General features: G+C 29.7%; 1 protein-coding gene across 1 annotated transcript; it reads right to left on the bottom strand.

Annotated features, from left to right (window-relative positions):
* Positions 1–9,645: 9,645 nt before the first annotated feature.
* LOC109801772 (uncharacterized) lies at positions 9,646–15,482 on the bottom strand. The gene is made up of 5 exons (XM_020362900.3): positions 14,946–15,482; positions 12,378–12,474; positions 10,765–10,914; positions 10,383–10,490; positions 9,646–9,913 (listed from the first exon to the last, which is right to left on the bottom strand). The coding sequence occupies exons 2-5, from the start codon at positions 12,456–12,458 to the stop codon at positions 9,815–9,817; spliced, it is 438 nt and encodes a 145-aa protein (XP_020218489.1). The 5' UTR covers positions 12,459–12,474; positions 14,946–15,482; the 3' UTR covers positions 9,646–9,814.
* Between the last annotated feature and the right edge of the window lie 726 nt (positions 15,483–16,208).

Raw genomic sequence — 16,208 nt, forward strand, 5'->3', positions numbered from 1 at the left:
AAAGGAAAAGAATGATATCAAATTTTTGTTGTTTGATTGTTTGCAAGGCATATTGTCTACTAGTATAATTAGAATAATTTAATTGCAAAAGGTAAATGAAACAATATATACTTCTCTTGAATCATTTTCTTGTAGTCATTGTATTTCCAATACTTTATATTCAATATTAGTAATTACTAAATTCAGTGTCAAGAGCATAGTACCTGATTCTCTCGGCATCCCTCATTTACACAATTATTAATTTATGGTCTCACCTACACGTATTCCATGGATATACACATTTTAAATAATTTTCTTAAATTTAATTACCACTCTTTCAAATTATTGGTTATAAATCTCATCCACTTAATATATTTTTTTTTATTAAATCAAGGGAATTAACTAAAACATTGATGGTCCAGCTTTTGTTGGAATCATTGAAGTCAAATCCATCCAAAGAATAACTTGAAACCATTGTACTTTGGTGTCCTCATGCTAACAACCAATGGCGTACGTGTTGATCCATTTGTTACATGTGCAATCTCACTCATATTTTAAGAAATGGAAGTTGAAAAATAATTCACACTTCAACATGTCATTGGTAGTTAGTAAAAAGAATACTTAAACTTCTCATCATAACATACAAGAAATATTCTTTATTGAATTCAAATGCATCCAAAGAATGACTTGAAACTTTTGTACTTTGGTTCCTTCCTTGCAATTATACTAAATGTTAACCTTGATATCATGGTTAACTAGATTAGCATATGAATTCACTTATATGATATAAGTTGTTCAAATTTAATCATTGATCCTAAGTTCGAGTCTTAAATATATAATTGTGTTAAATAGTTCAAATTTAATCATTGATCCCATGTATTAATTCACTTATCATGTATTAAGTGAATTTTTTTAATTTCTCCTTGATTTACTTATTTCTCTTTATTTGACTTTTATTAGTATGATTTACGATTTCTGTAAACTATTAAAATTGTTTAAATTGTTATAGTTATCTTGATTATTTGAGTTACCATGTTTAAATTGTTTCACATTTTAACCTAATACATAGCCATGAATGGTAGAACATATCAAAAGAAAATATCAAAATAGAATCCACACAAGAGAATGACTTGAAACTTTGATTGTTAGTAAGAAATGAGAATATGTCAGGTCAAACTTTGAATATATAGAGTGAGTTTGTTGTTCTGCAAAATTTAAACGTAAGTTTGGTCTATTATTTATTATAAGCTTTTTTTATAAGTCTGGTCTAACATTTCTAAAGTTTGCCCTGACTTATTAGTCTATTTAAATTACTGCTAAGTAGGCTAATAAACTTAACTTTTAAAAATTGATAAAATTATTTTTAAAATATAGTTTACTCAATATTATTAGAATTTAAATTTAAAAGAAATAAAGGTGAAAATTGAATCATTTTTTTGTTGAAGGGACAATTCATGTATAGTCATGTATGTTAATGTACACTCATGCATAAGTCATAAACTTATAAACCTATAATGAAAAAATATAATTGTATAAAAAAATATTTTAAATATTGATAATTTATTTTTGTTTTACAAATTTATTTATTTATTTATATTTTTAATAATATATATTAATTTTTATTATATTATATAAATAAATAAGTTGACCTATCAAGTCTAATAGACTTTTTTATAAGCTTAAGCCTAACCTTTTTTATTATATAAATAGATTTTTTTTAAAATTTAAACTTGACATTTTTATTAAACGAATCAGGTCATACCATATTTTAAAGAGGTCAGGTCAAAAGCTCTTATTTAAGGCCTAACCTATTTCCATTTTTAATCATTAGTTTAGTTCCTTCCTTGCATTTGTATTCTAAGCTTAATACATTTTTTTTCTCACCGTTGGTAATGTTAGGACAATTACGAGCCTATTTTTTCTTAAGCACCAATCCTCATTTATTATCAAAATTATTTTTTCTATTTCTCCTTTTTTTTATTACATATTCGTTATATTTCTTTTGTCTTGTATATCTCTTTCCCTCCAAAGATAGGTATTCATGCATTTATTGCTTGTACTTATTACTCTGAGTTAAGTATTAGAGTGTCTTTTGTAAATACTTTAGAGATTAAGTACTTGTTCGCAAAGACTTGGGATAGCAAAAGAGAGCACGAGATAGTTATCGAAGCACCCTTTGGCAGGTAAAGTAAGTGTTTACAGAAAACATAATCTTTGTAGCTGCAAAAATGTTGTGTAACACTATCTTTGTTTTATTGCAGTTGGAACTAAAATTTCTATTAGAACGAACATCATGAAAGTAGTAACAACGATACTAGTGCGTGAGGAGCATTTTCCTTGAAAGGGAAAGAGATGAATCATTTGATGGGAAGTTGAACAAATTGACATGGGAATTGAACAAGATAGAGGACCTGTTTTTGAGAGGGAAGAGGAATGAAGATGAACTCCTTGACACATTGAATGAGGTGGATGACCATCTTAGAAAGTTAGACAGGAAGAGGTTGGGTGAAGAGATGAATGACATTTTTGAAAGAATAAGGGATTCTGCTCTGTTGAAAATATATAGAACATGAAAAATAGAGGTGTATGACTAAACAAAATATAGATGTTCAAATTAAACAATTTGCAATATCACACATACAACAAGGGTAAAAACTAATATAATATATTTAAGTTATGAACTCAATTTTGCACATTTTGAAAGTGTTTACAACAAGTGCTTAAGTATTAAAAATGACTTACCCCTAATTTGGTAAAGTAAACAACAAAATATGACTAAGCTAACAAGCAAATATCACTTGTCTGCATAATTTACCTTTTCTGAACATATAAAATCTTTAACTAAACTCACAAGTAAAACAAAAAATTGTAAGGACTTTAAAATATTTAATTATGACGATGAAAAAATCTTAAATATGGTTGGAATTGATTATGTTGATATTGTTAGGCATGAAACAAATAAATTAATTGTTGCATTAGCAGCTCAATATGGATGAAAAATCATTCACTTGGATGTTAAATCTACCTTTTTAAATGAAGTATTGTAAGAAGAAATATATGTTGAACAACCTACTGGTTTATTGTTGCAGGTCATGAAGAAAAAGTTTATATAGGCTTCAGAAAGCCTTGTATGGTCTGAAACAAACTTCGAGAGCTTGGTACAACAAAATTGATTCTCATTTTCTGTACAATAGTTTTAGGAAGAACCAAAATGAGCTTACTCTTTATGTGAATGATTGTGGCAATGGAAAGAAAATTGTAGTTTCACTTTATGTTGATGACTTGTTGATTACAACAAATGGTGTTGATGAAATTGAAGAGTTTAAAAATAGCATGTTACGGGATTTTGAAATGACAGATCCTGGAGTGATAAGGTATTTTTTGGAAATGGAAGTGCATTAGATTGATGATGAAATTTTTCTCTCACAAAAAAAGTATGTAAATGACTTGCTGAAAAAAATTCAAATTGGAGAATTGTAATCCTATTTCAATTTCACTTGCTATTAATGAAAAACTCTCCAAGGTTGATGGTAATGCAATGCTAGAGTGACTTAATATAAAAATTTGGTTAGTTGTCTTCTTTATTTGACTACAACAAGACCATATTTGATGTTCTATAGTAGTTTACTTTTCAAGATTCATGTATTCACCAAGTTTAACACACTTTGGTGTAGGTAAAAGAGTGTTGAGATATTTGAAAGGTATTGCTGATTTTGGCATTTGATACAACAAAAGTGATGGGAAGGTTGAAGGTTTTGTCAACAGTGATTGAGTTGGATCTATTGATGACTCTAAGAGCACAGTAGGGTATTTTTTTTTACTTGGTAGTGGAGTATTTTCATGAAACTCTAAGAAGCAAGATGTGGTTACTTAATCCTTTGTCAAGGCTGAATATGTAACTACAATAGTAGCCTCAATTCAAGTTATATGGGTTAGGAAAGTCTTGGTAGATGTGAGTCATGTGCTAATGGAGCATACTATGCTATGGTGTGATAACAAGTTAGTAATTTCAATTGCTAAAATTTCAATTCAACATGGTTGAACCAAACATATCAATGTCAAATTTCATGCTATAAGGAAAGCTGGGAAGAATGGAGATGTTTATTTGATTTATTATAGGTTCGAGGAGAAATTGGTAGACATACTCATTAAGGCACTTCCAAGTACTAAGTTTAATGAGCTAAGAAGTAAGTTGGGAGTTCTTAAGAAAAGTTTTAAGGAGGAGTATTAAAACAATAAAGCTTTTCCTTTGTTTTTACTATAGTAATTAATTATCGTTGTTTGTATTAGTGGGTAAAAATTCTGTTGTAATTATGTTTACTTATTTCAATGGGTAATAATATTCTGCTAAGTATTTAATTTTAGGTAAATAACACACCTAATGATGGTAGGTACATATGTTTTACTGACAACATTTATAAACATTATGTATGACTGTCATTTTTTATGTATATGTTTTATATATGAATGAAAAACATGCATAACAATATAGTTATCCAAGCGAACACAAAATTGTCCCTTTTCCTGAAATTTCCTCTTTTCTGTTTTATGATTTTATATGATTTTTATATTTTATGGTTTTGTTATCCATTGCATGTCTTAACATGCTCACAAGTTGCTCCCATTAGATGTTTTTCACTCGTCATCTTAGGAGGATCACAAGAGTAATGAAAAACTGCACTCATTACATCCCTCTACAACCGAACACATCATTCATCCGTTGTCGCTGCTGCCTCAAAATGCAAGACAGATTCTGGACAGGCAAAATTACCATGTACAGTTTTGTTTGAGGTCTCTTTTAATTTTTCCTGAAAATGCTATTTTAAAGAAAAGACATGCAATTTATTTGTGGATTGCACTTCGAATAGATATTCTTACAAATATAACAAGGGAAACATCAAAGGAAGAAGAATGTGAGAAAATGATTGATAAAATTTCGAATTTATAAATCTGATTGTCCCATTGTAGTTACCTAATACCCACTTGGAGCCACTTGTATCAAGAGAAAATGCACAACATCTTGGATCTTATCTCCTAATACCCATTGTGTATAATTGCTTTGAACTTAAGCAACAAAAAGTTACACTAGGACGTGATTCAAACCAATAGATAGATTCTATTATTAATGTTGGTGCAAATTCTTTGAATTTTCAATCTCAATGGTTGAATAAAATGGCATATTTACAAGTGCTACAACTTGGTCGTTGGCAAAATTCACCTTCACATCACATTGAGATGGCGATTGAAGAATTCCTAAATGAGTTGAGGGATCGAAAAGAATTGAAGTATCTTAGTCTTTGTGGGATATCAAGAATATTTGAGCTTCCACCCTCCATTGCTCAACTTGAGGAATTAAAATTTTTTATCTCAAAGCTTGCCACAGTTTGGAGACACTTCCCAATATATTTCATCAATGAAGCCTCACACATCTCATTTTATCCTAATGTTACATGTTGAAGGGCATGCCAAAGGGGATTGACAAGCTCACTTATCTCCATGTTCTCAAGGGATTTTTAATAAGTAGTTCTAGAAAGACTCCCTGCAAAATAGTAGACCTTGCCAATTTGAAAAGAGACTAAGGAAACTCAGTGTATATATATATATATAATTTGAGGCTGTGATCAAAAGATATATAGGGAGTTTGAAAGCTTGGAAGAGTTTTCATTAAGTATCTCAAAATATCATGGACTGTGTCTGACAGAAGTTACAGTAATATTCAAATTAACCACTTTGATTGAAAAAATTGCATCTTGAATGTTTTTCTGGACAAAAAATTCCAGAATGGTTGAAGCCTAGTGAGGTGCCCAACGTTTTAAAAGAGCTAAAAATAACTGGAGGAAAACCCCAAAATATGAATTGTGACAATGATATATACAAGTGGCATGTGAAGATTGTGCGTCTTAAGTACCTAAACCATTTGAAAGTTGAATTAACAGATTTGCAAGAGTTGTTTCCTACGCTTAGTCATGTAGAAATAAGATAAATCTCAAATCATTCTTACCTTGAATGAAGCAGATGAATTAGCAAGGTAAAAGTAAGCCTATGTCATAAAACTATCCATGTATTTTGTCCAAAGAGCAGTGCTATTTACACAACTGTGTTTTACAAATGTATGTATTTATCTAGAGTAAGGACAAGTTGGGAAAAAAAAATGCCAACCATTGTAAATAAATTGATGTGAAATGTATGTATTGTTAACCTGCTATGAAAATATAGAACTTTTTGAGAAATACTAAGTTTATATTCTAAAATATAATATTTTTTTAATGTTGTGCAGATTATAAGAATTTATTTTATGCATTTAAGCTATGCATATAATGTTTCAAATAAGGGAACTATGGTTTCAAATAAGGGAAAATACTTATATTTTATAAGTAAAGAAATCATAACTTTTAATATAATTAAGAGTTTAAATATGATTTATAGTGTGTGTGAACTATGGTTTCAAATAAGGGAAATGTGCGTGTGTTTTAATATAAGAGTTTAAATATGATTTATAGTGTATGTGAGCTATGGTTTCAAATAAGGGAAATGTGTGTGTGTAAAGCTTATATTTAATATATAATAATTTTCGCATTCAATTTACAAATGCTTATGTTTTTTACTTTTTGAGAACATGGTAATTAGTGTTGCCTTGAGAACCTTTGATGAGGTTGATGTTGGTGTTTTGAGAATGCAATTAAGCTCTTAAGTTTTCCTTTGTTTATGTTTGTTGTGTGTTCCTGTGTTAGGATACACACTTCAATTATCCTTGTTGTAGCGGGTCTGATCCTAGGTTTCGGTCTTCTCGTTCCTCTCCGAGCAGTCCGAAGTGAGGGAGGGTGTCTGCAAAGACACTCCAACACTCAAGTAAGTGCTCGACGTAATAAATGCGGTAGTTGAAAGTTAGTTACGTACCTCGCTGGGGTTCTATTTATAGTGATTCTTATTGGGCCGCGATTAAGGACTGGGCCCCGGAAATTAGGGGGCTAATCCGGTGCATTACATAAATTAACCTCTTCATAATTATCCTGGCGTAAATCCGTGACTTGGCCGAGCACACCGACACGTTCCGTTCAGATTGTGAGTGGTCGGTGGGCTCGGGTATTCGATCTAGTCGGCCACGAACTCGGGTATTCGGCCTAGTCGGTCACGAACTCGGGTATTCGGCCTAGTCAGCCACCATACAGTATATTGTGGGTTAAAGTGATAAAAAGTCTCATTTGTTCCATAGAAATGAGGATCAAAGTACAACGTCTCACTGCATATATATTTCCTCCATTTTCTTTTGTATAACGTGCATTAAGCGAAAATGGGATTGAACCAGCAGTGGGACTGGTGTCTCTTCAACGACTTGATTGTTGACGTTTAGGGCTAAAATTAAGGAGTAGTATAGCTAGTTAGTAGTTAGAGGTTTAAGAAACTTCCTAGTAGAGGTCTTTTTGTTTTATGGGAACCTTATATATGTATCAGCTTCTTTTTTTGTATTATTTTAGTTCCTTTGTTGTAATCATTTATTTATTTTGATAAATAAAAAGGTTATGATACTAAAGTTATCATTATATCATTAATTACACTTGTCTTTTATTACATGTTAGAGCAAACCTTTGCTAGTACCGTACTGAAAACATGTCAATTTGACTCATGGAATAGAAAAAGAAGTAACAAGGCATATACCAATTACAAAAGCCTAATATTGTTAAAGGCTTAAAAACAAAATGGTGAACAAGACTTTGGTATATATTTTAAATAGCTTGGATTTGTAACATTAGAGTACATCTCAATCTCACAACGGGCAGCATGCTGCGTACGACATATTATTGTATACCATTGAATGCAAATCACAAAATATTATGAATATTTAACATCTCAAAAAGTTTATCACACGTTTCATCACCCGATCGACTTTGGCATGAGAATGAAGGATTTCTCATTATCTTTTAATAAAAACTTCCTCGATATGAACTCGTGATTTAGGTCACATGTGATTGAAATAACTTATAAATGTGGCTACTTTCTAAATTAGGAATACGATATAACTTATTATTGGGAAAAAACTCAAGTCCCACATCGACTAGAAATTAGGCAATTGAATAGTATATAAGTGGAAAGCAACCCTCACCTTACAAGCCGGTTTTATAGGCTTGAGTTAAGCTTAATCTACTATTTTATCGACTAGAGATTAGGCAATTGAATAGTATATAAGTGAAAAGCAACCCTCATCTTACAAGTCGGTTTTGTAGGGTTGAGTTAGGCTTAATCCACTATTCTAACACTTATTATTAAAAATGATGGTTTATAACCCTATCAATATCTTATGCTATCTGTTTTATAATTTATCTTCTGTTTTATAATTTATCTTCACAACCTCTTTTTCCATTTCTTACTATTGTGAGTAGCGGGAAGTAGGCACTGCCCAATTTCAAGGTCAGGGTGCAATGCAATAAATTTCTGCAAGGGTTTAAAATAATACTTACACAACCTACGTGTTAACATATTTTTTAAATGATGACTAAAAGTAAATCATGAAGATATAAGTTTAAAGTAAACAATATCATAATCATGTGGAGATGTGTGAAAAAGTCTATAAATAACAAGATGTAATAACATTTCTTGATAAATATATCTCATTAACAAACATCATCACATAATCATAACAATGGTATTAGAGTCGTTAATTGAATTGTAGTGACAACTAATAACTCATAACACATACATATAACTAATAATAAATTTACGTTTTCAATTTATATGTTTTCTATATTTCTCCTATTATAAATAAATTTATGATACTCCGTATACCTGATTAATAAATTTCTTTTGTTGTTAAAAAAAATACAAACAATAATAAAAATATAATACAATGACAAATTTTGCTAAATGTGAAGTTAGATCTTTTGTTGAAATAGAATTAAAGTCTCATATTATTAAAACAAAAGAAGAGAAATAAGAATTTATAAAAATACTTCCATATTTCATTGGTAAAAAATCTTTTAAATAATGATCAAAAATAAAATTATGAAAGTGTAAATTTAAAGTAGATAATATCTTATTAATGTAAAAATGTGTGTTTAGATACCTTGAAATTAAAATCATGTGGTCATTTTTAACATAAGAACAATATTATTTTTAGACTAGAAATAATATCTAACATTAATGGTGTGCTCGAATTAATTAGATAAAGATTTTGGTTATAGATGCCCAACAGGTTGAAGAACTTCTCCTTCTCTTTCTTTGAATGGTCCATGAATCCTATGGATTGTTTAAAAGGATTGTAGGACAAAAATATGACACAACATGAAATTATTCATAACGAGACATGTTGCTAATAGTGTAAAGTGGGTTATGTCAAACAAAACTGTCAGATGAATTATGCTGGGTCTTCTACCAACATACATCTGATGTTGTTGGAAAATAATAACTCAAGTAAACGGAAGGGAATAAGAATATTGTGTGTAACTTAGTTGAACTATTAATTTACTTAAAGAAAATGAACAACGGGTTAAGTTTATCGTAAACTAGTTATTTATGTAAAAGTTTGGTTAAGTACGTAAAAGGGTTTGAGTATCCTTGTACTCATGTTTAATAAAAATTTCTTTTGGCTTGAAAAAAAAAACATAAAGCCACCGATTATGTTGGATGGTTGTTTATACAGCATAACAAACAACCAAAAATCAGGCATCAACACAAATATTCTTTCCATACAACTTAGATTTCAAGGAAACATCATTTATATTCTGATCTACCAAAGAAGACAAGGTAAAAATAGTATCAAAAGTTGTGCACCAAGAATAAATCATCCAAAAGTCTCAGATTTCAAACGATAAAAATGTCAAGGCATTGTTCACATGAACGTTCAGTTACGTCCAACCTTCAAACATGTTCGTCGATTATGTCCAGGTTTCCCACATAATCCACAATGCACTGCCTTCCTCTCTTTAGGAGTAGGATCGTGCTACAAATTGAGAATAACAAATTAGAGTATCAATATATAAAATAAGAGTCCATGTCTCAAACAATGCTACATGCTAAATTCCTACTAAGCAAATTTTCCTCCAAAGATTTCACTCTCCTTTTAATGACAACTTTCAAACTAAATGCATTTCTTGTCATTTTATCAGATTTTCATATGTTCCATTTGATTGCCATGTTTAATAATTATTGATTAGTTTCTTAGGCATGGTCAAATGGGAAAGCAAAATCACTCAACTTTCCAAAGGTACTACTTATCTTCTGCATTCATTACTTCTACTATTTTTGACAAGCCTAATGAGTTTAATATTCGTGTGTATTTTCTTTGTGTCATGTTATCCAATTAATAATAAATTTCATTCTAAACACACAACAATGTTAGGGTAATATACTGGCTGGCATCTATTAAAAAGTGAGGGGAAGAAAAAGTAATCCATGCTTCGAGTACGTACCCATATGGGAGGTATACCAAGAAGATCACAATCCGGAGTTTTGTGTCCATATAACATACATCGGCCACAAAAGTAATACATCTCTTCTCTTGTTACTCTACTTAAAGCCTAAAATTATGAATGCATACGAAAAACTCGTTAGAGCTATATACTCTGGGAAATAAAATGAGGACAACAAATCATCATAAACCAGACTAGTGTAAATAATTGTATTCATTGTCATTAGTCATAGTAATTAAACAATATAAATGCGGACATTGAGTATGTTTGGATAATGTTTAGAAATTTTTTTAAAATAAATTTATCAAAAAATACTTTTTATTTTCAATAAAAAATTCTTAAATGTCATCGTAAATTATATCCAAACAAACACTTTACATACCCACTTTCGGAAGGATGATGAAAAGCAAGTTAGTTGTCCAACTTGCCCACATTCTTCACACAGTCGATCAACCACACCATATTCAATACACTTCTGGGCATGGATTCGTTGACCATTCCCATAATACAAACGCAATGGGAGTTCTCTCGGCTGCAAAGGCAAGAACAGGAATGAAAACAACAAACTACAAATGTTAGAATAGGCATCAAGTATTATCAGTTTGACAGATAGAGTACTAAACTAAATATCCATGTAATGGTCATTCCAAAAACATCATCCCAAATAGTATTTTTTTTCTTCTAAAATTAAAAGATTTAATAATTTATTACAGAACTAACCCAAGAAACGTTATAGTGGTGCATGCTTTTTGTGGATAGTATTAGCTTTGGAAAGAATTAAATATGTTCTTGGTTATTAAATTTTTATTGAATTTTATTTTTAGCTTCTCAACAATTCTTTACTAATTTTATGCTCCAAACTTTTGTAGATTTTTATTTTTAATTCTCAAAATTTTCTTCTCATTATACTTTGGTTTCTAGTGTCAATAACTTTTTGTTCATGAAGAAAATTTTTAGGAAGTACAACTAAATAAAATGTGTTCAATTACTAAAACTAAAAATTATTGACAAAAATTTAGAGTCTAAAAACATATATAATCTTTTTGAGAAATTATGAAAAGAAATAAATGAGAAGTTAGGGATTTGGAGAGGAGCCTTGGAAAGGAGTAGAAGTATAAGACAAAATAAACAGAATGCAATTTTAGCAAAAATGCATAATTCTCTAACTTTTTTAAAAATTGGAGAACATACAATACCACAAATTGCACGTTTTAAGTGTTGGAATAAAATTTTTATCAGTAGAAGAAATATTTGAGACCCATAAAGAATAAAAGTTTTAGAAATAGACAACAAGAACTAAGTAGGTTTTGTTGTTATTGTAATATTTTCTTAATTTTGAGAAATGATATAATTAAACTATAAGAAAAGTCATAAAGCAGTACATGAAATAAACAAAAGCCCAATACCCAATATTTAGTAGGAGTTAGAAGCTATCCGAGAAGAAAATCCCATCCCACGTATTACATCAAAATAGACTAAACCATTAATTCCAATTGAAAATCCTGGCATTTTGGTTGAACCAAATACACAAACTACTGCAGGAAGCACAAAGCTTAACAAAACCTCCTGTTACTTTTCCATGCTGCATCTTCTCAAAAGTACTTCTAATTACTAATATATTCAGTATCAAGTGTATCATCTACTCAGAAAACGGATATGAATTATCATCATACCTTCTACAAATTACAACATAACTCCTAGAAATTTCCTATTTTGAGGCCAGAGATTAAAAAAAAAAAAAAAAAAACACACACACACACATAACTAATAAATTCCTTATTTACCTTAGACCTAAAAGCTTCGGTGCTGACAAAAGAATGAAACAAATGCTAAACCATGACTAGGCAATGCTTAATATGCCACAAGAATTCAAATCCAGGCAACTTGACCATGAAAGAGAGGAAGGTCAGTAGGAAATAAACTTTTCTGATTATCCTTAATTAGTGATAGAGAAAAAAAAAATGAATAAACAGCATCAAAAAATGAAAAACTCACTTTATTGGGACCAATCATCGTTGGTGCAGTTTTTTCAAAATGTCGGGGTTTTGTTGAACTTAATCTATCTTCCACGTCCATGTTAGGGTCACCCTACCTACACAAATTGCATACTTTCAATTTTGCATTAATAAAAAGTCTTAGTGCATGTACTAAATCCAAGTCATCCGAAAATTGATATATCAACAAAGTTTCTATTATACCAAAAAGAAGTGCAGGAACTTTTTTGTAAGCAATTTTGATAAATTCTACGAGAAAAAAATGCATTAAATTGTTTTTACACACAGCACGTGATGTGGATTGCTTAATTATACTGACAAGGATTTGATAAGACAGAATATTTTCTTCAACTTTTTTTTTTTGAAAAATGAATACCAAATTAAGTTCCAGCTTCCCAAACAAATTGATTTTAGTGCACTCACACTATTAGAGCTTGCAACTCATGAAAAGTTGTTAATGAAACCCACAAAAAAATGTTGAAATCATACTGTTAAATTAGATCCACTAGATCTAGAAGTAGCTTCTAATGAATTTTAAGAATTTAGATATTCAAGGCAAAAATAGGTTTCTTTTAACTATGTTTAAGAAGTGATTAATGGGCTAATAATGCATTCATTGAACTAAAATTTCCTAAAGTCCATAATACTTCCTAGAGAAAACATTTACAAATTAAACTACTAGATTTTTTTTTTCTCCTTTTTCGCGGAAAGGCTCAATACAGAAAAAAGGATCTCAAACATGATAGATTGTATTCAACATTTCATAATTTCAAGTCAAGAAAGGAAGGTCAGAATAGTAAAAGCTCAAATCTTTAAAGCAGCTCCTCACTTTTACCGAAGGTGTCCCTTTGTGTCCAAATTTGTCCAACATTTAATCATAAACTCAAATCCATCATTCGTTAAACAACTATATTAATTTTCTACATGTATCACCACCTATCCTAAAGAAAGAATTGAAAACCAAATCTTCCGAAAATGGTTCAACAAAATAGAACTCACCCATGCATGTTTACCTCTCTATAGAGAAGTCTTGTCCACGGTCAATAATAAGAGAAAACTACTAAAAAATATATATTATAATCAGATCATAAAAAGGACAAGCTTAGAGTGTATTATTTCTAATAATATATTCCGTTTTGGCCACTAAGGATCCTATTAGATAAACAATAATTGATTCTAGTATGTTGTGCATTTGGTTTTATTATTATTATTATTATATTATATTATATTTTATTTTATTTTATTTTTTTGTTGTGACTGGCTGCTTATAGGTTAAATTTGTAACTTTTGGTATTAATCGTATTTTATTAGATAAATGCATGTTATCATCATTTATATGCAATGAGTTTCTTAATTAGCACTTCCCCTCTCAAAAACTTTATCCCACACACCGATTTTTAATGAGACTGAAACAAAAAATAGCACGGGTAAAATTTGACATGTAGTACTTGTGGATTGTAATATCAATTATATAAATAGTACAAAAAGATATCTTGACACTAAACATTTGTGTTCCATCTTTACACCTGCTAGATTGGATTATTTTTTGTAAGTTGGCTACTGAACTTAGTTGTGAGTCTTGTGACAAGTATTGCATAAGAACCAAGATCCACTTAACCTAGATACCTAAGGTGTTTAATGCAGCACCTTTATAATGGTATTCATAACTCTAACCAATCAAATGAGTTTTCAAATAGATGACCAAATATCTAACACATAAATCATCAATCAACTACAAAATCCTTTCATAATAGATCCAGGACATAAAGATCATAAAGTTTGGGTCCAAAAACCACTTTCCCAACAAAATATTGAAATTATACAAAATAATAATAAAACAAAGTCTGTAACTGGAGAAGGAAAATAATATATCAATAATTAACATTATAAAGAAAATGACAACTTTGACGGCTAAGCAAGACAGATCATCAAACATAACTACATAGAATTCAGATTGTTGGTAAGTATATGGCCAAATACCTTTTATCATTTAACAACTTATCCATTTAACCAAACACAAGTCAATTTTAGTCCTCATCAAGAAGCACAGACATTGAAAAAAAAAAAAAAAACCGCAATAACAACCCCAAATTACACTGGAAATTAAGATCAAGAACCAAAGTCTCAAAGGCCAACTAATTACAGAGAGTATTTGCAAACAAATAAAGAATCAGTCTAATTGATGGATGGATTTGAGCATTGAATTAATTTAGATTGAATTTACCATCCCACACAAGTAAATGAAAAGAAAGTGAACTGATTTATGTTCTTTTGCATAAAAATTGAATACTCAAATTTTATTATTTTGCAAAATAAATCAACAAATTTATTTATTTATTGGTGAATAAATTTAGGGCAGGAACAGGGATCCTCCCCAAAAAAAAAACAATTGAGGGCTTTTTTTATACCAAAAGAAAAATCAGATGGAAGAGGAAAATCAATGGGACTGCAGAAAAAAAAAAAAGAGTAAAAGAAATATCAAAAAAATTAAATCCCCACCACACAACCCTATTCCAAGATGATTTAAATTCAAACAAACTAAGTAATTGAGTTAATCAACAAAGTTTACCTCAATTTGAGGATTAATGAGCCAGCTGATTGAGGAAATTCAACTTAGGTTTCAAAGCCCTTTATGCTGCCGCTCAGACAGAATGATACACAACACAAACCTATCAAAGATAAGAAACATATACCTAGAATAGTCCAAATATGGTAAAAAATACAACTGGGATAATGAGTAACGCTTACAACACGTGTCAGCCATGCAGACAGAGAAAACATAATGGCCACAACGCGTACAATGTATGAAACATTAATTGGAATTCATAAAGGGTGTATTGTTTTATGATTGAATTTCATTCTGGGCAGGGTGTGGTTTGAAGTTTTGTTGATAGTTTCTGGTTTCTTAAGTAGCAACAATGAAGAACTTAAGGAAACAGGCATAGCTTTATTTAATATGGATTGCATTCTTGCAACTCAGTTCAATTCCACCGGTTGTTCAGAAATTTATGTAGTTGAATTAGTTGACTATGAACAGCGAAGTCTTACATATTTACTAATTTTCTCTCCGTTTTGACTGCATCAATGAGTTTATATATTTTATTTCTTCCTTCTTTTTGGATTTCTATTAAATTATGAAAAAATTGAACTTGAAATCAATTTTATATTTTGTGTAATTTGAATGTAGTCACTAATGTTCATCTTCTTGTTATAAAACGTGCAATCTCCTCTTGAATATATGGATGCAACCAATTATATATATATATATATATATATATATATATATATATATATATATATGAATTTTTAAAGTATTTTAAAAAAAATTCATGTTTATAATCAACACATGATAAGAAATGAGAAAAGTATTAATAAAATTTCCTCTTAAAAAGTTTATACTATTATTTCCTCATTAAATTTTCTTCTTTAATTATCTCACTCTTTCCTCCCTCTCTCTTTCTTTAATTAATAAAATTCTAAATTAATTTAAAATTAATAAATATTAATTAATAAATAATATATTATTAATTTAATTAATAAATATTAATTAATAAAAATATTAAATATTTTTAAACAAATATTAATTAACCATTTTTTTTATTAATATGAAGGGAAAATGTATTTGTATTTCTTGTACTTTCCGAACCTAAACAAGGTTTCTATACATTTATATCATTGAATTTGGTCCTTACTCCTTAAACTTTTATAAGAAAAATGTTAATTGATTTTATACTCTTAAATATTATTTTAAAAATCTTAGTTCTCGTTGTGAATTGGCAATACTTAGCTCCGGTATACCCTGCAAGTACTTCAATGTTTAAGTATATGACTT

This window comes from Cajanus cajan, chromosome 4 (genome assembly GCF_000230855.2).
Source record: "Cajanus cajan strain Asha chromosome 4, NIPB_CcT2T_4, whole genome shotgun sequence".
In the NCBI taxonomy this organism is placed as follows: Eukaryota; Viridiplantae; Streptophyta; class Magnoliopsida; order Fabales; family Fabaceae; genus Cajanus; species Cajanus cajan.